The sequence below is a fragment of the Phocoena sinus genome, chromosome 3 (genome assembly GCF_008692025.1).
Source record: "Phocoena sinus isolate mPhoSin1 chromosome 3, mPhoSin1.pri, whole genome shotgun sequence".
In the NCBI taxonomy this organism is placed as follows: Eukaryota; Metazoa; Chordata; class Mammalia; order Artiodactyla; family Phocoenidae; genus Phocoena; species Phocoena sinus.
The window spans coordinates 130,551,916-130,579,154 of NC_045765.1; the positions used below are offsets into that span (position 1 = coordinate 130,551,916).

Consider the following 27,239-nt stretch of genomic DNA (forward strand, 5'->3'; position numbering starts at 1 on the left):
GGATTGACGTTTTTCAAAAAATAATAATAAATTCAAAAATAAGTGTCATGTATATTTAAAACTGCCAATTAACCCTAGCTTACGGCATCCCATAAAAGAAATAAATTTATTTAAAAATCCATATGACCATTTAATTTGAGGTTCTAATAATAAATATTTTGTTGCACTATAATAAAACATAGTGCAGAATATTTTCAGCATTTTAATATCAAATGGACTGGAGGAAGGTATTTTGCTGGGTCATTATCTGTCATATCTAGCACTGGTTGTTCTAAAAGTAACAACAAAAAATTCCAATTTTTGGAAAACAACCTCTTAATATTAATGAGCTAACAGAACTGCTTTCCATACTTCCTCTTCTTGAGAAATATAAAACTTAAGAAAGAAGTCCTTCACACCATAATCTTTGGAGCTTTTACAAACATTCCTCCCATGCCAATTGTTGGGAACAATAATCACCAACACCTGAAGAAGCTCTGGGAAGCAACTCTCTTTAACCAATCTATCTAATCAATTTAACTACTGCCTACTATCTTAAAAAAAGTCAAGCAGCGGGCTTCCCTGGTGGCGCAGTGGTTGAGAGTCTGCCTGCCAATGCAGGGGACATGGGTTCGTGCCCCGGTCCGGGAGGATCCCACGTGCCGCAGAGCAGCTGGGCCCGTGAGCCATAGCCGCTGGGCCTGCAAGTCCGGAGCATATGCTCTGCAGCGGGAGAGGCCGCGGCAGTAAGAGGCCCACGTACCACACACAAAAAAAGTAAAGCAGCAAAAAATAACAGACATCAAAAAAAAAAAAAAAAAACTCATTATCCCAACAAAGTCTACTGCACACTAAGTTATAAAAGATTTTACCTTGCACTAAACAGCCATAAAGGCCTCTATTCATTCCACTATTCAAAACTATTTAACAGAAGATTAAGGAAAGATACTTACCCCTGTTTCCCAAACTCCTCCCAGCAGCAAATCTGCTTCTCATGAAATGATCTCTTCGAGAAGATCCATCATCCATTTCTAAAGCAAATAACATTTGAAGCAAGTCAAAATAACAAAAAAAATACCTTGGTGGTAAGCAAACTTTAAACCTTCTCAAAGTGCCATCCACATGGTAAAGGAAGAATTTTATATAGCACTAAGAAAGATGAAAAGCCTAGTAGAAAAATGGGCTATGAATAAGAATAGGTAGCTCTCCAAAAGAAAGAAAGAAAAAAAAATTGTCTCTCACTCATAATTAAAGAAATTGGAAATCAAAAAAAGGATATAATTTTCTCAACCACAACTGACTGGAAAACAGTTTGCTAATACTGAGACTTATCAAGGACATAGCGAAACAAGCACAAATCATATACAATATTGAAACTATAAACTGGATCAATCTTGATCCTGATTTTAAAAGAAAATACTTTTTGGAAGTATACTAGTATGATTTTCCCTGTGGATATACTCAGATGGTAACAGATACACACAAAGATGTTTTTATAAGCATTGTCTATAATAGCCAAAAAAAAAAAAATCAAAGGAGAACAGGTAAATTACAGTCATTCACAGAACACTGTGCACACTCACAGAACTAAAAACATTAAAGAAGTTGACATTCAACAATAGAATGTTCATAAAAACTGGCCACATGGAAGGCCAAAATGCAAATTCAACAATTTCAAAAATCAATATCATATACACAAAATTCTCTAATTGCAATGCAATCAATTTGGAAGTTACCAAAAGAAAGACAAATACTATATATTTTCACTTATATGTGAAATCTAAAAAACAAAACAAGCAAACAAATACACAAAACAGAAAAGAGTAACAGATACAGAAAACAAATAGTGGTTTGCCAGATGGGAGAGGGGTGGGGGAAGGTACGAAATAGGTGAAGGGGATTAAGAGGTACGAACTACCAGTTATAAAATAAATAAGTTACGGGGATGTAATGTATAGCACAGGGAATACAGTCAATGTCTTATATTAACTTTGTATGGTGTGTAACCCAAAAAAAATCAAATCACTGTTATATACCTGAAACTAATATGGTATTATAACTCAAGTATACTTCAATTTTAAAAAATTAGAAATTATTAAATACCAAAAAAACTTGATTAAAATCCTCTTACATTTGGAAATGTATTTCTAAAACACTTCTATATAACATAGCGCAAAGAAAAAAATTACAATGGAACTTTAGAAATACTTAGAATTGTATGATAAAAATGACATATATCAGAACTTAAATTTTTATACAAAAAAAAAGGAACTCAAAAAAAAAAAGAACTCAAAATTAATGAGCTAAACAGCCATCTCAACTAATAGGAATGTTAGAAAAAGAACAAAATAAATCACACAAAAGTAAAGGAGGAAAAAAATGGTAAGAGCAGAAATTAATGAAATAGGAGAAACACACATATAATAGCGGCTCAACAAAACCAAAACCTAGCTCTTTAGGAAACCAATAACCCACTTTAGGATGAAGGACACACATAGACTGAAAGTGAGGAGATGGAAAAAAGATATTTCATGCAAATGAAAATGACAAGAAAGTGGGGATAGCAATACTCATATCAGACAAAATCAACTTTAAAACAAAAGCCATAAAGAAAGCTAAAGAAGGACACTATATAATGATAAAAGGATCAATACAAGAAGAGGATATTACACTCATTAACATATATACAGCCAATATAGGAGCACCTAAATACATAAAACAAATACTAACAGACATAAAGGGAGAAATGGATGGGAATACAATAATAGTAGGAGACTTTAACACCCCACTGGCTTCAATGGACAGATCTTCCAGACTGAAGATCAATAAGACAACAGAGATCCTAAATGACACAATAGAACAGTTAGACTTAATTGATATTTTCAGGACATTATGGTCAAAATATATACATACACAACGGGAGAGGCCACAACAGTGAGAGGCCCGTGTACCACAAAAAAAAAAAAGAAAAAACATCAATAAAACCAAGATCTGGTTTTTTTTTGTTTGTTTGTTTTTTGTTTCTTGCGGTACGCAGGCCTCTCACTGTTGTGGCCTCCTCCGGTTGCGGGGCACAGGCTCCGGATGTGCAGGCTCAGCGGCCATGGCTCACGGGCCCAGCCGCTCCACGGCATGTGGGATCTTCCCAGACCGGGGCACAAACCCGTGTCCCCTGCATCGGCAGGCGGACTCTCAACCGCTGCGCCACCAGGGAAGCCCAAGATCTGGTTTTTTTGAAATGATAAACAAAATCAAGAAACCTCTGGCCAGGCTCACCAAGAAGAAGAGACAGAGGACCCAAAATAAACAAAGTAAGAAATGAAAGAGGATAAATACCAACTAACACTGCAGAAATACAAAAAAAAATAAGAGATACTATAGACAATTATATGCCAACAAATTGGACAACCTAGAAGAAATGGACAAGTTTCTAGAAACATACAGCCCACCAAAACTGAATCAAGACAAAACAGATAATTTGAACAGACTGATCACTATAAGTGAAATAGAAACTGTAATTTAAAAACTCCCTGCAAACAAAAGTCCAGGACTGGATGGCTTCACTTCATTGGTACAAGAACTTGTACCAATCTTTCTCAAACTCTTCCAAAAGACTGAGAAGAGGGAATACTCCCAAAGTGATTTTATGAAGCCACCATCACCCTGATACCAGACAAAGACACTACCAAAAAAGAAAATTACAGGTTAGTACCTTTGACAAATATAGATGCAAAAATTCTCAACAAAATATTAGCAAACTGAATCCAAACAACACATAAGAAGGATCATACACCATGATCAAGCTGGATTCATCCCAGGGTCACAAGAATGGTTCAACACATACAAAATCAATGTGACACACCACATCAACAAAACAAAAGACAAAAACCACATGATCATCTCAATAGACTCAGAAAAAGCATTTGATAAAATTCAACATCCATTCATGATAAAAAAAAAACCCTTACCAAAGTGGGTATGGAGGGAACATACCTAAGCATAACAAAAGCAATTTATGACAAACCCACAGCCAACATAATACTCAACAGTGAAAAACAACACCTTCACGCTAAAATCTGGAACAGGACAAGTATGCCCACTCTCATTCAACATAGTATTGAAAGTCCTAGCCACAGCAATCAGACAAGAAAAAGAAATAAAAGATATCCAAATTGGAAAGGGAGAGGTAACACTGTCATTATATGCAGATGACATAATATATATAGAACACCCTAAAGACTCCACACAAAAACTACTAGAACTGATAAACAAATTCAGCAAAGTAGCAAAACAAGATTAACATACATAAATCTGTTCCATTTCTTTACACTAACAATGAAATACCAGAAAGGGAAAGTTTAAAAAAAAAATCCCTTTTCAAATCACATCAAAAACTCCTATAAGAGAACACAGGCAAAACATTCTCTGAAATAATCTTACCAATGTTTTCTTAGATCACTCTCCCAAGTCAATAGAAATAAAAGCAAAAATAAGCAAATGGGACCTAATCAAACTTACAAGCTTTTGCACAGCAAAGGAAACCATAAACAAAATGAAAAGACAACCTATGGACTGGGAGAAAATATTTGCTGATGATGTGATCGACCAGGGATTAATTTTCAAACAGCTCATACAAACAACTCAATAACAAACAACCCAATCAAAAAATGAGCAGGAGACCTAAATAGACATTTCTCCAAAGAAGACATACAGATGGCCAATAGGCACATGAAAAGATGCTCAACATTGCTAATTATCTGAGAAATGCAAATCAAAACTATAATGAGGCATCACCTCACATGGGTCAGAATGGCCATCATTTAGAAGTTTACAAATAATAAATGCTGGAGAGGGTGTGGAGAAAAGGGAACCCTCCTATACTGCTGGTGGGAATGTAAATTGGTGCAGCCATTCTGGAAAACAGTATGGAGGTTCCTTAAAAAACTAAAAATAAAGTTACTATATGATATAGCAATCTCACTCCTGGGCATATATCTGGAGAAAACTCTAATTCAAAATGATACATACACCCCAATGTTCATAGCAGCACTATTTACAATAGCCAAGACTTGGAAGCAACCTAAATGTCCATCAAAGATGAATGGATAAAGAAGATGTGGCATATATGTACAATGGAATACTGATCAGTCATAAAAATGACTGAAATAATGCCATCTGCAGCAACATGGATGGACCCAGAGATTATCATACTAAGTGAAGTCAGAAAAAGAAAGACAAATATCATATGATATCCTTATATGTGAAATCTTAAAAAAATGATACAAATGAACTTATTTAAAAAACAGAAACAGACTCACAGACATAAAAACAAACTTATGGTTATCAAAGGGAAAAGGGGAGGGAGGGATAAATTAGGAGTTTGGGATTAGCAGACACAAACTACTATATATAAAATAGACAACAAGGTCCTAGTGTATAACACAGGGAACTATATTCAGGATCTTGTAATAAACTATAATGGAAAAGAATCTGAAAAGAACATATGTATGTATATATATGTATAACTGAATCACTTTGCTATATACCAGAAACTAACACAACATTTAAGTCAACTATACTTCAATTAAAAAAAAATTTTTTTTAAAGAAACCAATAAAGACTTGCCAGAGTGACAAATCACTAGAAGTCTGATGGAGGCAGGGGGAAGGAAAAGAAAGAAAAGACATAACTGAACAGTATTTGGAGTTTTTTTAAAAAGGAAATAACCTCAAAAACAGCGGGAGGTGCTGTTAAATGGATATAAGGTTTCAATTATGTAAGATAAAAAAGTTTCTAGAGTTCTGCTGAACACTGTGCTTGTAGTTAACAGTAATACTGTACACTTAAAAGTTTAAGAGAGTAACTCTCATGTCATATGCTTTTTACCACAATAAAATAAAAATTACCATGAACAACTTCATACTACTAAATTTAAAACTTACACAGAAAAGTTCCAAGAAAATTAACTCATCAAAACAGACTCAAGAAGCAATAAAAACAAACGAAATTGTCCTAAGAAACTGAACCAGTACTTAAATCTCTGCATCACACCTAAATGTAGTTTCACAGGTGAATTCTACCAAACTCTCAAAGAACAAATCATTCCAATGTCATACAAGTCCACCAGAAAACAGAAAGAGGAATTATACCCCAACTCATTCCACAAGGCCATCGTAATTTTGATATGACAAGACAGAAGAAAATTATAAACCCCTCTTACTCATAAGTAGATACAAAATCTCAAAAACACATATTAGCGAATCAAGCCCAACAATAACTGAACAGATAAAACACTATGACCAAGTTGGGTTTATTCTGATATGCAAGGGTATTTTAACATCAGAACATCTAAAAAGGTAATTAACAACCTTAACAGATTAGAAAAGAAAAAACTAATTATCCCCACAGATTGAAGTAAATAATACAATTCAACACCATTCATGACTGAAAACATATACTTAGCAAACAAGGAAAAAAAGAGATGTTCATGGCAGCTTTGTTCATAACAATAAAAAAGGAAACAACTCAAATGTGCACCAAGAAACGAATTAAAATAGGTGGTATATAGTCACACAACAGAGTTTTACATACACTGTGTTCTATATTATATAGTATTATATATATGGTAGATTCACACAGCAGAGTATAATTATAAATGAACTACAACAATTGGCAACACAGATAAAGAATAAAGAAAGAATACCGAGTGAAAAATCCAAATTGCGGAACAAAAACTATTTATGGTACAGCACCATTTTTGTAAAACTTAAAGAAGCAAACTTAAATATAGTGTTTGGGGAGACATACGTTATGTGATAAAGCTTTTTTTTTTGAAAAGGAAGGGAAAGAACGCAGGATGGGGACTGGACAACAGAACAGGAAAATGATACATAAACAATATAACAATGTTAATAGTGTTCTTAAAAATAGGTGGTAGTTCAAAACATTTATGAAGCTTTATAATTTGCAAATGTGACATTTTTAATATAGTAGGTTTTTTTTATGAAAAGTCCTTCAATAAAAGTTCTATCAATAAAATAAAGTCACAAGGTAACAATTATTCTTTGAATTCTTACTGTCACTACTTGCCACATATTAGGGTAAAAAAAAAACTTTCAAAAATAAAAAATGCTAAAAGACATTTAAGTCACATATCCCTCTTCTGTACGTTCCTCCTCTAGCATCACAATTCATACTAGTTTCCTTCTCTCTTGATTAGGCTAAACATTTCGTCAAGTAACCTAAAGGCTTCTGAGTTCCAGGTAGTAGTAAATAGGTAAAGCTCAGATGCTCTCAGATGACGGAAAGCTCAAAGCCAACTTAAGAAGATCTATTCAAAAATCTAACTGCTCCGACATTCAAGGGACTCCTCATGAAGGAAGTACCAATTTCAGCATCACAGTAAGAAGTAGCTTTGCTTTTGGTAAAGAGAAAAGGGAAGGGGACATTACAAGGACAAGAACATTCCAGGCAAGGACACAGCCAGAAAAATTAACAATTTTCCAAACACTAGTTTCTAATGTTTGCCAGGCTCTCCCCAAATATACAAGATGAGAATAGCCATGCCTTAGCTGGCTCAAATTTTAAAGCTATGCTGTATAATACAGTAGTGCCTAGCCACATGTGACTATTTAACTTCAAAATGAATTAAAATTAAATAGAATCAAAAATTCAGTTACTCGGTTGCACGAGTCATGTTAGTCATGTTTCAAGTGCTCAACAATCAAATATAACTTGTAGTTCAACAGCCAAATGCAGTACAACTAGAGAATATCTGCATCCTTGCAGAAAGTCCTAATCAGCACTGGTCTAAGACTGGTAGTTCCCAAGCTGTATCACTAAGACATAAATGGAAAAAGGAATAAAGTACTCACTCATTCTCTATAGTGAATCAACATATAAAGCAAATGTTGCAATGGTACTCAAATACATAAGAAAGCAACTTGTGTATAAGAAATGGCAAGCCCTTAGAGTCAACAGGAAATGTTTTAGGCTCAAGAAACAGACTAACATACCTTTCAATCAACTAAAGTTTCTGTATACTCTCCCCAAGATTTCCTGTCTCTGTTAGAAATCAGAATAGTAGTTACTCCTGACAGAGGGATTGTACCTTGAAGGGAGACACAGGAGGGCTTCTAGGGTTCTCCTATAATGCATTGTTTCTTGATCTGGGTGCTGGTTACAAGGGAATGTTCAGCTTGTAAAACTCCAGTGACCTGTACACTAATGATATGTATATTACTCAATTAAAAATACTGAATCTGTGTGTACACTATGCTTCAACAAAAAAAAAATTATTTAGTTAAAGAAGAACCTGGCCTGGCCTAGACACTTCTGTGGACAAATTCTACTAAACTTATAAAAATCAGGTAATTTCCATGTTCCAGAGCTTATTTTTCTTTTAAATGAAAAGCCTGAAAACAGAATCAAATGAGAACAACTTAAGAAAACTACAGGCCAATCTTTTTTCTTTTTTTTTTTGCAGTACGCGGGCCTCTCACTGTTGTGGCCTCTCCCGTTGCGGAGCACAGGCTCCGGATGCGCAGGCTCAGCGGCCACGGCTCACAGGCCCAGCCGCTCCACGGCATGTGGGATCTTCCTGGACCGGGGCACGAACCCGCGTCCCCTGCATCGGCAGGCAGACTCTCAACCACTGCGCCACCAGGGAAGCCCCAGGCCAATCTTATATAATTCAAAAAGTGCTAAATAAAACACCTAATTTCATCCAATTCTGCAATAAAATAACTATATCCAAGGAATGAATTTATCCTAGAAACTTATCCTAGGAACATGAAGTTAGTTCAAGTTAAAAAAAAAAATCCAATTGATATAACCACTATGGAGAACAGTATGGAGATGCCTTAAAAAACTAAAAATAGAACTACCATATGACCCAACAATCCCAACACTGGGCATATACCCAGAGAAAACCATAATTCAAAAAGACACATGCACCCTAATGTTCACTGCAGCACTATCAGCAACAGCCAGGACATGGAAGCAACCTAAATGTCCATCAACAGAGGACTGGATAAAGAAGATGTGGTACACATATATATAATGGAATATTACTCAGCCATAAAAAGGAATGAAGCGGGGTCATCTGTACAGACACGGATGGACCTAGAGACTGTCACACACAGTGAAGTAAGTCAGAAAGAGAAAAACAAATATTGTATATTAACATATATGTGGAATCTGAAAAAATTGGTATAGACAATCTTACTTACAAAGCAGAAATGGAGACACAGATGTAGAGAACAAACATACAGATACCAAGGGGGAAAGGGGGAGGTGGGATGAATTGGGAGATTGGGATTGACATATATACACTATTGATACTCTGTATAAAATAGATAACGAATGAGAACCTACTATGTAGCACAGGGAACTCTACTCAATGCTCTGTGGTGACCTAAATGAGAAGAAAATCCAAAGAAGAGGGGATATATGTATACATATCGCTGATTCACTCTGCTGTACAATATAAACTAACACAATATTGTAAAGCAACTATACTCCAATAAATAAATAAAATCTAAATAAATTAATTTTAAAAATAAAATAGAAAATCCATTTATTTCCCTACACTAACATATTTAAAGAAGAAAAACAAAAGAAATCAGTAATTCCAAAAAAAAAAAGCACTGGCTAACTTTCAACTGCCATTCCTGAACAAAACTAATAGTCAAGCAGAAAGGAAAGAAACTTCCTTGGCATGAATGAAAAAAAAATTAACAGAAGCCTAAAGCAAACATTACACTTTAATTATAAAAAATGTGGCGCATTCCCACTGAAATGAGGAAAAGCCTAAATGCTTGTTACTTCTACTACTATTCAATGAATGGTAGATTTGTCAAGCGCTTCAAGACAAAAAAAAAAAAAGAATAAAATTGTATGAGATGAAATCTGCATCAGACATCATGAGGGAAGAGAAAGAATGCTTAACAGATGGTTCTGGGAAAACTGGGTTGCCATATGCAGATAAAATGATCTCTATTTCACACCATATTCAAAAGGATGGATTCAACTGTACACTTAAAAATTGTTAAGATGAGAGAACTTATTCAACTTGATAAAGTATAGCAAAAAAAACCCTATAGCTAACATCATACTTAATAATGATTAACTCAAAAGTTTTCCCACTAATATCAGGTATAAAGCAAGGACGTGCCCTCTCATCACTCCTTTTCAACATCATACTGGAAGTTCTATCTAAAAAGTATACATATTGGGAAGGAAGACATACAACATAATACTCTTTTTTCACAAATGACACGATCATCAATGTAGACAACCCAAAAGAACTGACAAAAAAACTTCCTGGAATTAACGTGCAATTTCAGCAAGGTTGGAGGATACAAGGTTATTACACAAAAGTTAACTGCATTCCTACACACCAGCAATGAACAAGTAGAATTTGAAATAAAAAACACATTACCATTTACATTAACACCCCAAAAAATGAAACTGTTGGGTGTAAACCTAACAAAATATGTAGATCTATATGTGGGAAACTATAAAACTCTGGTTAATGAAATCAAAGAAAAACTAAATAGACTGAGAGATAATTCCACATTCATGGATAGGAAGACTCCATACTGTCAAGATGTCAGTTCTTCCCAACTTGACCTATAAGTTCAATATCAATCAAAATTGCAGCAAGTTATATATTTTGTGGATATCAACAACTGATTTTAAAGTTTATATGGAAAGACAAAAGACCCAGAATAGCCACCACAATATTGAAGGAGAACAAAGTTGGAGGTCTGACACTACCCAACTTCAAGACTTACTATAAAGCTATAGTAACCAGGCCAGTGTGGTATTAGCAAAATAACAAAAGATCAATGGAACAGAACAGAGAGCCTAGAAATAGACCCATATTAATATAGTCAACTGATCTTTGACAGAAGAGCAAAGGCAATAAAATGGAGCAAAGAAAATCTTTTCAACAAATGGTGCTGGAACAACTGGACATCCACGTGATATTAAAAAAAAAAAAAAAAAAAAGAATCTAGGGCTTCCCTGGTGGCACAATGGTTGAGAGTCCGCCTGCCGATGCAGGGGACACAGGTTCGTGCCCCGGTCCAGGAAGATCCCACATGCCGCAGAGCGGCTGGGCCCGTGAGCCATGGCCGCTGAGCCTGCGCGTCCGGAGCCTGTGCTCCGCAACGCGAGAGGCCACGACAGTGAGAGGCCCGCGTACCGCAAAAAAAAAAAAAAAAAAAAGAAGAGAAAAAAAAGAATCTAGAGCAGACCTTACACCCTTCACAAAAATTAACTAAAAATGGATCACAGACCTAAATGTAAATGCAAAACTATAGAACTCCTAGAATATAACAGAAGAAAATCTAGATGACCTTGAGAATGGCAATGGCTTTTTAGATACAACACCAAAGGCATAATCCATGAAAGAAATAATTGATAAGCTGGACTTCACTAAAATTAAAAACTTCTCTGTGAAAGATATGTCAAGTAAATGAAAAGACAAGCCACACACTGGGAGAAGATATTTGCAAAAGACATATCTGATGAAAGACTGTTATCCAAAATAAATAACTCTTAAAATTCAACAATAAAAAAACCCAATTAAAAAATGGGTCAAAGACCTTAACAGTCACCTCATCAAAGAAGCATATAGGGCAAGTAAGCATATGGAAAGATGCTCCACATGACAGGACATCAGAGAAATGCAAATTAAAACAATAAGATGCCACTATATACCTATTAGAATGGCCTATTATACCTAATATACCTATTATATATATTAATATTCTAATATACCTATTAGAATGGCCAAAATCCATAACACTGACAACAACAAATGCTGAGGAGGATGTGGAGCAACAAGAACTCTCATTTATTGCTGGTGGGAATGCAAAATGTTACAGACACAATTTGGAAGACAGTCTGGTTGTTTCTTACAAAAATAAACATACTCTTAACCATACCATACCATACCATGAATGGGTGGAGCATGGAGGATTTTTAGAGCAGTGAAAATATTCTGTATGATACTATAATGGTGGATACATGTCATTACACATTTGTGCAAACCCACAGAATATACAACACAATGAGTGAACCATAATGTAAACTATGGATTTTGGGTAATAATGATGTGCCAACGTAGATTCATCAATTGTAACAAATGTACTACTCTGGTGGGGGAGGTTGGTAGTTGGGGAAGCAGAGCATGTGTCAGGACAGGGGGTTTATGGGAACTCTATACCTTCCCTTTAATTTTGCTGTGACCCTAAAATTGCTCTAAAAAGTAGTTTTTAATCATTTTTTACCTTAAAAAATGATTAAGACAGTAAATTTTATGTTACATTTATGTTACCAAGATTTTAAAAAAAAAGCCCTCCACTATCACTGAAGACCCATGGCCCAAGTTGACGAGAAAAACCCTAACGTCAAAGATTCTTTTTTGTGAGCCCTGTATGTACACTCATACTACATATACTATGTCCTGATTTGGCACCCAAATAAATATGGCCATCATGAATTTTTTTTTAAAAGTACAGATTCAGATGAATAAAATTTAAATGTGAAAGGTAAAACTCTAAAGATAACTTAGGTGGTTACTTTTTTGACACAGAGGTAGGGAAAAGCATCTTAACTAAAAGTGCAAAAGCAAATCAGAAAGCAAAAAAAAAATTAATTTAATGGCTTTGAATTAAAATTTTTGATCAGTAAGGAATATCATGGACAAAGTTGATAGATAATAAATGGAAGATATTCACAATGTCTAAATCAGAAAAAAAGTGTAAAATCTTGAACATACAAAGAATGCCTGCCAATCAACAAGAGGAAGAAAGCAAACCCAATAGAAAAATGGACTAAATATATGATAGGCAACTTACAGAAGTGGAAACCCAAAAAGATAACATGCATGCATATGAAGAGACAGTTAAGCTAATAAATAATCAGATAAGCGAATTTAAAACAGAGATTTTACTATATACCCAATAGGCTGGCTAAAAGCACAAGACTGAATAGTAATGTCAACGGAATGTAAGAACCCTCAGGTCCTACTTGTGGGAGTATAGACTGACATAGCTATTCTGGAAAGCAATTATTAAATATTTAATCAAACTAAGTATTTATACACCCCATGACCCTGTAATTCCTCTCCTGAGTCCATTACCCAAAGAATTCTCACTTAGACCCATAAAGGGACATGTAAAAGAATGTTCATCCTTGTGGTGCTGGAGGGGAATAAGAGGTAATTACAGTGTCCATCATGGGGATAGGGAGGAGATAAAACTTGGTGATAAAGTATATGAAATACCATACAGTAGTTAGAAATAATGCAATCAATTAACAATTAGGAATATGTCATAAACATAGTGGTGGGGGGTAAGAAAAAATTATGAGATCTTCAGCACAGTAACATTTTTCTAAGTTAAAATTACAAGCACACAAAAAAATAGGCACACGTAACAACATATCTTTTAAAACACACACACAAAAAGAATGGCTGCTTCAGGGAAGTAGAAGAATAAGAATTCCCTGACACTTCTAATAGCTAGTCTAGGAAGAATTCAAATCATTCAAAAATGGGTAAAAAAGAAATCAGCAAAGGCAGCACAGGATCTGTTCAATACAACAAGGAAAGAGAGAGGAGGGAAGGATGAAACAAGAAATGAGAGCTTAGAAAACTTAAATCCTCTAGAAAAGCACAACATGATTCCTAAGAAAACTGCTCTCCCCAACAAAACAGCCTAGCCCTGGCCCAATCACTTAAGAGTAGAACCCATCAGTCAAGAAGCTGTGTCCAGGCACAGGGTTGAGTTTTTAATGTTCCACTTTTAAATACAAAAAGGCAGGCAAGGATCACCAGACTTTTGAAGAAAGTCACCTAAATGAAACAAAACAAACACAGGGAAAAAGAAGTCTAAGAACCAGCAAAGGGAACAGAAATAACATTCAAATGAAATTATAATAATCCTCAGAGAAAAAAATAAGAAAATAAGTAAAGGGTATGAATTTCAGATTTAAAAGGCCCACTCACTGTCTATATACACTAAGTGTATAATAAATAAAAAGTTCCACATCAAGTTACACAATCATAAAATTTTCAGAATACAGAAGACAAAGTAAGATCCTAAAAGCTTTAGAAGAGTTTAGAAAAAGTCATATACAAAGGACCAGAACTCAGATTATCAAACTAAGCAGCATCACTAGTATTTCACATACAATGAAGCAATTATAAAGTTTTGGGGGAAAATTATTTCCAACCTAAAATGTTACTCAAAGTAGGAATCAATCTTCTGTTTTTATGAATCAATTATGAAAGTAAAGATATTTGCAATCTCTCAAATTTCTTTCCCATGCTTCCTTTCCCAAGAAGCTGCAGGAAAATGGGCTCCACTGAAGTGGGGAGGCAGGGGAATCAAGATAGAAAAAACATGGGATTCAGGGAAAAGAAAGGTGACACACGAAAGAGGTGAAGGGTAATTCTTGGGATGAGAGGCTAGAGAGGCAAGTCTATCCTGGAGAGGATAGAGGAATCAGGAAAAAATGAAACTGATAGATCACTGCATACATGATAGAAACTAACCATGAATATAGCCTGATGCATATTCATGCTTAGAAAGATGTGTTAAAAACTATGAACGTAAATAGATATGAATAAGTAGCTGTGCTTCTGGCAGAGGGTTTTGAAGTAAATTAGCAATAGAAACACAGATCAAGTAAACAAGGTAATGATTAACTCTAGTAAAAACAAAACAGAAGATTGAATAATAAAGGAAATGCAACCATAATATATTACATGGTTCACGTATGAATGATATATACACAGCCATGATACAAAAACTGAGTATAGCTTTTTATGCAAAAAGTGTGGTAACTATTAGGAGAGTGCGAAGGGAAGAAGTGTGAGTGGAGTATATAGGGGAAAGGTGGGGAGCTAAATATTGGTATCGGAGGAGGGTTGGATCCAGGACCCACCACCTAATCCCCTCCACCCACCCCCTACCCCCAAGGATACCAAAATCCCTGGGCGCACAGGTCCCTCATATAAAATGGTGTCATCTTTGCATATAACCTAACATCCTCCACATACTTTAAATGATCTCTAGATTACATATAATACCAAATACAATGTAAATGCTATATAAATAGTTGCCAGTGGAGGGCAAATTCAAGTTTTGCTTTTGGGAACTTTCTGGAATTTTTTTCCAAGTATTTTTCATCCATAGTTGGTTGATTCATGCAGAAATCTAAACAATCAGAGTTGAAAGACTGTCAACAGACACTCGTGGTTAAACCTGAGAGCCAAGATTTCACTTCATTTTCTTTCTTTTCACAACTATATTTAAGTTTTTCCACTATTTTTTTTTGCAATAAGAGTATGTAGGTATTAACTTAGTATAGCATTCATTGGCCTAGTATGTATTTCTGTAATAAGGAAATCTATTTTCATGAAAAAAATATTTTACTTAAAAAAGAGCTACCGAAGTATTTGTTATCCAGAAGGTGAGCAGGCAATCTATATTTTTCATTATTTGATTTTATATCATTAGCCTGAACATTCAAGATCTAATGCTAAGAACAGTCCAGGGTTTTAGTTGGTGGCTATTTCAATCTAGTTTACTGATGATTTCACTACAAAGTCACGTTATACCTTAATATACTATAGACCCAAACTTTCATTCCCTTACAAAAATTCTTTGACACCTCACAGAACAAGGTTTCTCCTGATTACGCAATGATCTATGCATATAGATGTGTTAAGAAGTATAGATTACTTTTACCCAATTTTCTTTTCTGAATACTTCAAGTACACACACATGCATGTGGTTAGCCTGCTGCTGGGGTTTCAGCAGGCATAAATTTCATAAACTTCTGAGAATCTGAATATTCTATATTAAACCGATGCATTTAAATGTTTACAAAAGACAAATGCATCTTGGTAATAGCAAAAGCATTTCTTCTAAACTCAGCTTCCTTCTATCAAGAGAATTACTCTAAAAAAAAGAGAGAGAGAGAATTACTCTGAAATTAAGGTGAACATGGGAATTAAATTTGCTTTAACCCAATGAACTCTGATTCTCAAACTCCCCTTCACATTTTAGAAACTACCTCTCCACAGGTTTTTTCACTTTGGGACAGGCTTCAGTGAGCCAGTAGCTTCCTAGACTATAAAATGTTTTACCTCATCCACTAATTTTTGATGAGAGAAATGAAACTACCTGGTGTCACCAGGCCCTCTCTTGCATCAGAGTAAGACTTAAAAGTAGTAGTTACTCAAATTCATAGAGACTCACAGTAAATTCACAGTAACTCAAATTCATAGAAAGTAAACAGTGATTGCCAAGAGCTGAGGAGACGAAGGACTGGCGAGTTATTGTTTAATGGGCATGAAGTTTCAGTTTGGGAAGATGAAAAAATTCCAGAGGTAGATGGTGGTGATGGCTGCACAGCAATATGAATGTCCTTAATGTCACTGAACTGTACACTTAAAAATGGTTAATACAGTTAATTTCGTGTTACGTGTATTTTACCACAATAAGAAAAACTGAAGAAAAATAGTAGAACTAGCATTTCAGCCTGCTTTGGACTTCAACAAAATGAAACACTACTGCCATAAGTTTAACTTCCTAGCCCAGGTCCTACCACTTCCACCCATCTTCCCATCCACATCAACTTTATAAAATATGTAGGCGAACCAGATGGAAATAAGTGGTAGGAGAAAACAACAGCTCCCTTATCTTGATTTGTTTCTCTTATTTGCCTAGGACCTCCCCTAAATTTGTTTTCAGATCCCAAAGAAACTCGTATTATCTAGATATGAGTTGGGTTTAAACAGTTATCCTGACAGGTCACCACCACTGCAACCTGCTTCAACACCTTACAGAGTCCAATCTCCTACTGCCTTATATCAGGAATCCTGACAGTTCCCTAAGCAGCCTGAAAGCCAAACATGCAACTTCCAGGTTGGGCAAACGTTTTACAGCAAACCTACTAAATCAAAGGATACACTCTATAGCACTACACTCTCTCCTGTCTCCTTTCCTTTAGCTGTAAGTGGCCCCCAACCCAAAATATTCAAGCCAGAATGAATTCTCACTAGAAAACATCCTCTACAAGACATCTACTAGTCAGCTCCTCATCCACTGGATGAAGCCCTTAACCTAAAAACGGTTTCACATTTTTGCCTTAACACATACCTGACAATGAAGCCAGAGTCCTGTTAAAAGTGTCTCCATTTGCTCCAGAAGAATACCTATCCTGTAAGAAAAAAGAAAAGACTAGTTTTCTACTTTGAATAATAAAAATGTGTAATCTATCTCACAAATATTACAAAATTTTAACAACTGGGTTTTGTTCAGAACGAAACAATTATAGAATGTAAGATTTTCTGAGTCACTGCATGTTCCTTTATTAATTACTCTAAAACACCACCACTTTAACATTGTACGTATAGCGTATTAATATATCACTTAAAACACTGGTCAGCAAACTACAGCCACAAGAGAAATCTGGTGGGCTACCAGTTTTTGTAAATAAAGTTTTACTGGAACACAGCCACCCTCAGTTCATCTAGGTATGTCGATGGCTGCTTTTGCATTACAATAGCAAAGTCGCCACAGAGACCATAAGGCCTTCAAAGTTTAAAATGTTTACTACCTGGCCCTTTATGGAGTTTGCTGACACCCAACTTCAAATAAAACTTTAGCCACCCTACTTGAAAAGTATAATCAAATACTATTATTATATAACTACAATAACCAAAGTAATACATGAATAAATCAATACCTGCCAATACACAATATAGGTTACAGAGTTCAGTATTTTACAGTATACTCATCAAATCTGTACAGAATAAAGTAGAGCACAGGAGAGTGGTAGATAACAATTTCTACAGTAAAGCACTACAGAAATTTATTTTTAAACTTCAATTGTTTTTATATGAAGTGAAACTAATGTACTCACATTATTAAAAAAAGAATTAATTCTAAAGTAAAGAAAACCTCACTTATGCACTAAAAACAGTGTATCTACAGATGTATCTCGCAGGTGCACTAAAAATCCAATGAAATGGTGGATGCCAGCTACAGGTCAGAATATTCATGGTTAATTTCAATCAAATTTGTCACAGAAATAGTTCAAGATTGCCTTTAATGCTCCCAAATACTGACTGTTCCATTTTCCCTACTTCAGTCTCAAAATTTATTCGCTATTAATACATATGCATTATGCTTGCAATGGTGTAACGACTGTTGGACTCAGAAAATTCATAGCTAAATGTCAAGTTAATTTTGGAACCTTCCAACATTTCTCAGGGTATTCCTGGGTTAATGACAACATGAGTAACATTTTTCTCACTTCCAACTCCTAGGATGTCCTTATCATCATTAAATCTTTATTTCCTCTCAAACAAGCTTCCTCTACTTAAGGCAAAACTTTTGAACAGAGCTCTGAAATTCTTGCACATCAAAATCAGAATTCAATAATTTAAAAATGAAAAGTGACCTAAAATTTACAGATGATACTTTAATTAACTGATTGCATTAGAAGAATCACAATATTTTTTCAAATAAATTCCTTTAAATAAACCCAAAGCTGGAGGGAGCGTACCAAGGTAGGTCTCTTCAGGTAATACTTTTATCTAAAATTTCTTTCACAAAAGACACTAAATGACTTTAAAAACTACCTTTATAAAGCTCGAAAGTCATCCAGTTATTTTTCCGACTTATTAAAAATAGAAAATAGAATCCTGGAAATGGCTTGGGCTACAGTAAAAAGTTCCAATTTATGATTACCATAGACATTAAAACAAGAAAAGTAATCCAGTTTTCCCTGTTTAAACTGAAACCCTGAAGACTTCTTTCTCTTTTCTAGTGGCCAAAGTATTACTGGATGAATAGAGCCCCAAAAAGGGCTGGTTTTATAAGTGTTATAACACTTTCAGCATTATATAACTGATAAAAAAGTAATGAAACACTCTGGCACCAAAGAATCGAAAAATTACTATTATTAGACAATCTTCAGACTGTGGAATTTAATGTCCCAAATACATTCCAAGGCAAATTTTTAAAAAAAAATTTTTTCAACAGAGTTCATCTTTCATCATAAAAAATCCTTAACCTTTTTCATTACCTTAAAAATAAATTAACTTCATATTTCCTTCCAGCTATTGCATCACTTCTCTGCTCCTTTGTAGGCAAAACATCTTGTCTACAGTTGCTGCCTCCACTTTCTCATATTCTATTTTTCCTTCAAGCCACTCTAGTCTAGCCTCCATCCTCACCTCTGCTCTGAAAAAGCTTATAATAAGGATATTATGTAATAAAATTACTACTTTTATGTTTCATCCTACCAGAACTCTCAGCAGCATTTGAAACAACAGACTCTCCTTCCTCTTTCCAACATTCTTCTCTGGCTTAAGGAACACACACTCCCCTGGTTTTCCTCTTGCCCCACTGGCCACTCCCTCCTCAATCTCCTTTGCCAGCTCCTCCTCTAACGTTCCTTTAAAGTTGGAGTGCCCCACAGTTCATGGCACAGCCCTCAGTCTATTTTACTCTATCTAACTTTACCCAATCTCACAGCTTTAAATCCCATTAATATATAGGTAATTCCCAAATTTGTATCTATAGCTCTGATCCCTCTCCTAAGCAACAAATTCATATTATCTACTGACTGGCATTCCTACTTACATGTTTTCTTCGGTATCTCAAAATGAACACAGCAAATTCAGGATTCTTGATTTTTTTCCCCTCCCAAATTTGTTCATCTTCCACATATTTCCCATTTCAGTAAAGAGCACCATCATCTATCTAGTTGCTTAAATTTAAAAACCTGGCATCACTCTCTCTTTCATTCCCCATATCCAGCCCATCCAGTCCTATCAGCTCTATGTCCACCACTATCTCCAGGGTCCTTTCCCTCTCCTTTTCTCTTTCCTTCTTGGATTTCATTTTCTACCAATCTTGTCTTATCTCACTGTGCTACAGCCATACTTGCTATAGCAGATTGAATAATGGCCACTCAATGATATTGTCCTAATTCCTGAAAGGTGTAAATGTTATCTTATTTGGAAAAAAGAGATCGAGCAGATATAATTAAGAATTCTGGGACTTTCCTGGAAGTGCAGTGGTTAAGAATCTGCCTGCCAATGCAGGGGACACGGGTTCGTGCCCTGGTCCGGGAAGATCCCACATGCCGTGGAACAACTAAGCCCGTGTGCCACAACTACTGAGCCCACGTGCCCTAGAGCCCGTACTCTGCAACAAGAGAAGCCACTGCAACGAGAAGCCCGCACACTGCAACTGAAGAGTAGCCCCCACTTGCTGCAACTACAGAAAGCCCACACACGGCAACGAAGACCCAACGCAGCCAAAAATTTAAAAAAAAAAAAATTCTGAAATGAGGAGATTACCCCAGATTATCACAGTGGGCTCTAAATGTCATCACAAGTGTCCTTATGAGAGGCAAAGGGTATTAAGACAAACACAGAGAAGGCCTGTAAAGACAGCAGAAAGAGAGGCAGCCACAAGCCAAGGACTGCCCATAACTACTAGAAGCTGGAAGAGGCATGGATTCTCTCCTAGAGCCTACAAAAGGAAGACAGCACTGCTGACACCATGATTTCTAACTTCTGGCCTCCAGAACTGTAAGAGAAATTTTTCTGTTACCGTAAGCCACCTAGGTTGTGGTAATTTGTTACAGCAGCCATAGGAAACTAATACATTGTACTTCCTCCTGTTGCCCTGATACCCCAAGTTTGTTCCCTTCTCTGGATCTTTACACATCATGTCCTACTGGGACTCCTTCAGGTCTCCAGCTCATGAGTCATAGTCTCAGGGAAGCTTTTCCTCTCCAAGTAATCTAAATCTACCCCATCCCAATATCTATCTCTCTCTCTCTTTCTCTTTCTCTCTTTCTCTCCCTTTCTCTCTCTCTCTCTCTCTCTCTCTCTCTCACACACACACACACACACACACACACAGAGTTTCCTGATTTTTTTCATAGTATTTTTCACTCTATATTTGATTTTCAATGTGTTTATTCTGTGTCCCCCAGTAAAACAGAACATCCATGACAGTGAGCCCCTTATCTATCACGTTCACCACTCTCTCCAGCACCAAGTATGGCTGAAATAAAAATGTGCTGGGACTTTCCTGGCAGTGCAGTGGTTAAGAATCTGCCTGCCAATGAAGGGGACACGGGTTCGATCCCTGGTCCGGGAAGATCCCACATGCCACGGAGCAACTAAGCCTGTGTGCCACACTACTGAGCCTGCGCTCCACAACTACTGAAGCCTGTGCGCCTAGGGCCCGTGCTTTGCAACAAGAGAAGCCACCGCACCACAACGAAGAGTAGCCCCTGCTCACTGCAGCTAGAGAAAGCCAGCAAAGCAACAATGACCCAATGCAGCCAAAAAATAATAATAAAAATGTGCTGAATGAGTCTCAGGTCTTAACATTACCTTATTTTTAGAACACTTAGCTATAAAATATTTATAACCTCTTTATCCATTCAAATGAACCAACTGAGAAATTTCAAAATGTTTTAAACATAAGGGTTCTCACAGGTAGCTACAAATAATCTATTTGCATTTTGATGAACACATTTCTTTTTACCTTATACGTACTCATTATTTTCAATTCTGGAATATCTTACTTTTTTTTTTTTAGATCTTTTGTCTTTCCAAACAAATGAATACTTCCATTAACATGTTAAGTTGTTTTTTTAAAAACATGGTAGGGTTTTGATCTCAATTGCTTGTCAGGTCTGCTACTCAAGCGAACTTATAGCTGGACAGCTTATGAACCTTGAAGATGCCTCTTCCCTGTCCATTCAGTGACCTATACAGACAGTTCATGTGTTTCTTCCCCAGCCCTTTAAGGACCTTTGCAAATATCCTCCATTTTATGCCCAGAATACCCTGAAATGCATCAGAGTACTAAATCAACTTGTACAGAATACCAAGATCTCATCTCCTATTCTAGGTTCCATGTCAAATAAAGCTACATTGTCCAAATAAACTGACCAGATAGGTTGCATCAGAGAGCATGCCATGTAAAATTTTAATTTTGAACAAAATACATCTCTCCTCCTATGATCTAAAACAGAAATTAAAGCCCCCAAATACAGACAATACCATCCTCCATCCCTTCTTCTGATTCATCAGTCCCAGCCAGATCAGCCCCATTCACATTCCCAGTTGAAGTCTGGTCCCTTCTTCAGTTTCTCCAGCAATTGCTGCATGGAGTCATCTTCTAGAATTAATGCAGCTCCTTCAGCACCTCCAGAGCTAGAGAACTCCAACTCTGAGTGTCTTGTATCACACACAGACCTAAGGTTCCAGATGACCTATCATGTCACATAAGAAAGAGCAAATCACCTCAAAATAGAAACAATAACCAAAGTCCAGGAACAAATGTGTCTGTTGCAAATGCTTACAATCTAAGCCCTAATTTCTGCATGTGACAGCATTTTCCAAATAAAAGTTATTTCCCCAAACAAAAACATTTAGCAATCAAAACTCACGTCGACGTTATCAACTGCAGACTATACCACAAACCTACTGTGAGGACAGAGTATATACAGAGAAAAAAGGAAGAAAACGAAAGACTCTCTGGTTTTAGGTTCTCGTGGGCATCAGCCAATCTCCACCAGTTCATCGGAATCCTTTGGTCATAAACTGCCAATCCTCCTTCAAGAGGATTCACTTTTCTCTATCCCCTGGACTAACTCGACCAACATTTCTACCACCATTGCAATCTCTTTAGCCTTCTCCTCAGCCTTCTCATACTTTTTTGTCACTCTGCCCTTGACTCCGTCATTTAGATTTGGGAGATGAGTGAAAGCACTTTCCTGGGTTTTTATTTGGATGAACATATTATATATCTCCCACAACTTGCTCCTATTCAACATATATGATTTTCTGTGCTCTTGAGTAAGAGACACAGTATCTTCCCACATCTCACTGATGACTAGCAGCAGAAATTGCTGGAAATCTTCCTCAGGCTCCAGCACATCAACTTCCTTAGGTCTGCCAACCCAACAATGTCCAACAACCACATTTTCCCCTGCTACTTCAGAACTGCAGTATGAACATGAACAAAGAAGCCATGAACTTTACTTTCTTATCTAAACAATTATTACAAACTTTGCTTTTACTGCTTAATAAAATAATTGTGGATGGACTAATTATCTCAAGCTGTTTCCACTTTAATCACAAGAGTATCTGCCTTTGAAATATGCCACAAAAAAGGCAAAAAGATCAGACAGAAGTGATCACTGTGTAGACTTACTCCCAGGGTCATCTAACAAGAAACATTACAACTAGCAAGCAAACCCAGCATCCTGTTACAGTCATCATACTCATCCATTCCACCACTCATCCCAACAAGTTTGCATGCAACGTGCAAATGCCTAACCACTGGGTTTTCTGGACTGCTGTAACTGTTAACATTATCAAATTTCTCTCAACCCCACATCTTTTATTATTCTATCTTCAGGTGGTACACTCACTTCAAAAACTAGAATTGGGAAGTTCTGAGAACTACCAGAATAGTAGCCTGTTAGTTCAAAATTATATAAGCATGTATCAATATTAAATCTCCAAGTAAGGATCCTGAGAAGCATTCAGAAGAGGCTGATCACATAATAAGGACCTAGTGTATAGCATAGGGAACTCTACTCAATACTCTGTAATGACCTATATGGGAACAGAATCTAAAAAAGAGTGGATATATGTGTATATGTATAACTGACTCACTTTGCTATACAGCATAAACTAACACAACACTGTAAATCAACTATACTCCAATTTTTAAAAATTAATAAAAAAAAGAAAAGGCTGATCACAGATATTGTTACCAATCTAAGATGGTCTCAGAGCCAATATAAATTGAACAAAAGGGAAGCCCAGCTGTCTCTTGAAATCGAAATTCAATTAGAACAACCAATCAAAATGGTGCCTTTAAAAGAAAATAGGCTGGGGGCTTCCCTGGTGGCGCAGTGGTTGAGAGTCCGCCTGCCTGCCGACGCAGGGGACACGGGTCCATGAGCCATGGCCACCGAGCCTGCGCGTCCGGAGCCTGCGCGTCCGGAGCCTGTGCTCCACAACAGGAGAGGCCACAACTGTGAGAGGCCCACGTACCGCAAAAAAAAAGAAAATAGGCTGAAGAAAAGACCTCAGATTTTTCCTACATAAAAACGTCATGTATTTGTCCTTAGTTTCTACATTTCTTATTCCACCAAGGCAGGCAAACAGAGCCACTGACTGCACCATGTTCCTTCAAGTCAAGTAGGCCAAATAACTAATTGCTCAACCAGTACCAGGTGTTAAGTTTGTAGATAAGTGCAAAAAGTTTACTACAAACTGGCCCCACACAAATAGATACTAAGAATCATAAGGTAGAACTGTTAACATAAATTAATATTCAACTCAGTATGACCAATATCAAGAAACAAAGTATGTTACTGAATAGCACAAAGATTTCCAAAAGGTAAATCTGGAAGCCTGACAGTTGACCATCCTCAATTTCAGACACCCTTTGCAATAACCATGCACAACATGCTACAGTGCAGTAAGTATACTGTTTGAAGAATAATACTTAGTGAAGACAAAATCTCAGAGTAAGAAAAAATAAAAATAAGACAAGTCCAAGTGGAAGAACATCTGTATCTGTGAGTTAAACTTTGTATTAGAACAAATCTGTTGAGAACCAGGGAAAGAAAGAACCATAAAATATTCTTTGACCAAGTCATTCCATTTTAGAAAAAAATACTCCCAAATTAAAAAAAAGAATAAACTCTAGATATTCATGACAATATTACAGTGGAAAGATAACAACATCTTAAATTCGCACCAACAGAAAATTATTTATGTTATGGTAGCTCTAGTCCATGAAATATTATATAACCATTAGAAATTATTTTTAGGAAATTAGTAATATGGAATAGTTAATGCTGAAGAGTGAAAAAGCTGAAATCAAAAATTATTATTATGTACTATCATTACAATCTATATAAAAACATGTTTGAGAAAAATAGAAGAAAATTTACTAAAAACAGAGCATTTGTGCTAGTGAGCAAGACTGTTAGGTGATTTTTCTCCTCTTTTCCCAATGGTGTTCCAATATTTTTATGATGGGAAGACTGTAAAAAGATAACATACAAAAGATGTTACTTCTAAAATAAGTCCCAAAACAAGAAACATGATAAATTCAGATTAACATCTTAGGTATTTTAATATAAACTTTATATACATACAGATCAAATCCAATTGAGACAAAGAATTACTTATCTTATGATTTGGGGTAAATTAAGAATTTCCACTAAGACATCACTTTGAAATAGAAAGTGTCAGAATTGACTAACATAAACACCAACTGGAAATTCTGAAAGGAAAAAAATCAACTTTTGGAGACATTTTCAAGTATGTAACACTTATGTAAAAGCAACCTGTTAAAATACACTATCTTCTAAAGTAAAGTCTGTTCACCTTATTAAGTCAATTTTCAAGTCAAAACTGAAATCCAAAACCCACTCCATAACCCCTTCTGAATTCCAATGTAACTCTTCAAACACCACTGAGAAAAAAGATCTGCTGATTTGTACATCTGAAGATCAAACTGATGTTACCATCTGAATCAGTCTAATGTTTTTATCTTGAGAACCCTGCTTGTAGGAAACCAATTTTCAGAATTCAAAACATCAACCAAAATCAAATTAAATTTTTTCAGTTTTCTATATGACTGTATCTCAGAGACATTCAACCACATTAGCATAAGCTTGCTTTCACCCACAAGTCCTAAATCATCGAGATTTAAATTAAATTGTTAATATTATTATATACATTTTAGTTTTTAATTATCAAATTACCTCAGACTATTTTATTCTATTTGAGGCTTAGCGTGCCTCTTCATCATTCGCCATGAGATAGTTAATAACAATCACACCGAGATAAGCACAACAAACTGTAATTTAGAACTTTCTCACCACAGTGATTTTCAACTTCGATAAAATCTGCAGCATTTAATAACTGCAAACTTTGAATTTTATTACCTTCTCAAATACAGGAACATAGGAAGACATACGAGGTTTGATTATTTCTGCTTCCCAATCTTCATCTCCCATGGTGGCTTCCAGTTCTATTTTCATAAAAATACAAACATGCACATTTAGCCTCAATTAGAATCAGAGAGATCAGAATTGTATCTTTAAAAGCATAAACCCTCATCATTTCACCTATACCCCTCCAAACTACTCAACTAAGTGTTGATCCTCCCAAAAAGTTTTTGCAAAAAAAGCAATTAAGTTTTGTTTCTTCCCTAGAGACAGCATTTATGTCCATCCTTTTTCTCTTTAAAAATCAGTTGAACCACTTACCTAATCACTCTAGCAATCACCACGTCCCCACTGATGCTTAGGCTTTCTCCCAAAATCTGTTGTTAGAATTTATCTTCTCCATCGAAGGGTCCTCAAACGTCTTATTGTATATTAAGGGGAGGGGACATTTTTCAGATACTACTCAAGGTTTCTCCCTTCACATGCCTCCCTTCAAAACTAGGTAAGCCTTTTAGCTTGAGGTTTTTGACTTAGTTTCTTGGGGGGCGGGGGGGCGGGGATCAAGGCCTCGAAGTTTGGCAGGGAAGGAAGCAGTGGTTAGGCGGCCCGAATACCTCCAACAAAGGACTGGCTTCGCCAAGGAGGATTTATACACAGTGTTACTACAACCATCCCTATTCCGAGAAAAAGACGAGCAGGGGCTGGTCAAAAAGGCTCCTTCACCTCCTCTGCAGGCCTCAACCTCAGACTTCGGGCACCCACGGTGCTTTTGGACCCTCCGGCAGAAAGCAGAATGACGCCAAAGGACGGCTTCAAACCCCCGCCCACCGCATCCGTCCTTCAGTCGGCCCAAAGTCTAGCTACTGGGAAGCCCAGAGGGTCGGGACGAGGCGCGTACGGGGGAGGGAAAAAGCCGCTGGCCCACTCACCTCTCCGCTGCTTGCTCTCCCAGAGTTCTCGCAGGCGCTGACGCCGCTTAAACGGCTGCACGTGCAGGACGCAGGCTGCGTCAGGTGCGCCCCTCCGACAACAAATGGCGCCAGGCAACGAGTGCCCTCAGCCAATCAGCGGTCAGGCAGACGCGCCGTCCCGCCCCCATCTCCAGCCTCTCCTACCCTACTTGTTTGCATTCTAGGCCGCAGTGGCTGGACCCATTAGGCTCCTCCCAGAGTGGTCCGTTAGGCCTAAGGTAGAGAGTTGGCCGTGCGCCGCTTGTC

At 36.6% G+C, this 27,239-nt stretch overlaps 1 protein-coding gene and 1 pseudogene across 6 annotated transcripts in view; both read right to left on the reverse strand.

Annotated features, from left to right (window-relative positions):
- The window catches only part of DDX4 (DEAD-box helicase 4), a 70,372-nt gene extending 43,345 nt beyond the window's left edge, over positions 1-27,027 (reverse strand). For 2 of the 6 annotated variants that reach the window (XM_032626546.1, XM_032626544.1), the window contains exons 1-3: positions 26,952-26,987; positions 26,020-26,096; positions 17,163-17,223 (exon numbers count right to left, since the gene is read on the reverse strand). In XM_032626546.1, the coding sequence (XP_032482437.1) occupies positions 17,163-17,223; positions 26,020-26,091 (133 nt within the window). In that variant the 5' untranslated portion in view covers positions 26,092-26,096; positions 26,952-26,987. Of the gene's footprint in view, positions 1-932; positions 1,011-17,162; positions 17,224-26,019; positions 26,173-26,951 lie in introns of all 6 variants that reach the window. The other 4 variants (XM_032626543.1, XM_032626542.1, XM_032626545.1 and 1 more) reach the window with 4 other exon arrangements.
- LOC116751085 lies at positions 22,660-23,027 on the reverse strand (annotated as a pseudogene).
- Positions 27,028-27,239: the final 212 nt, after the last annotated feature.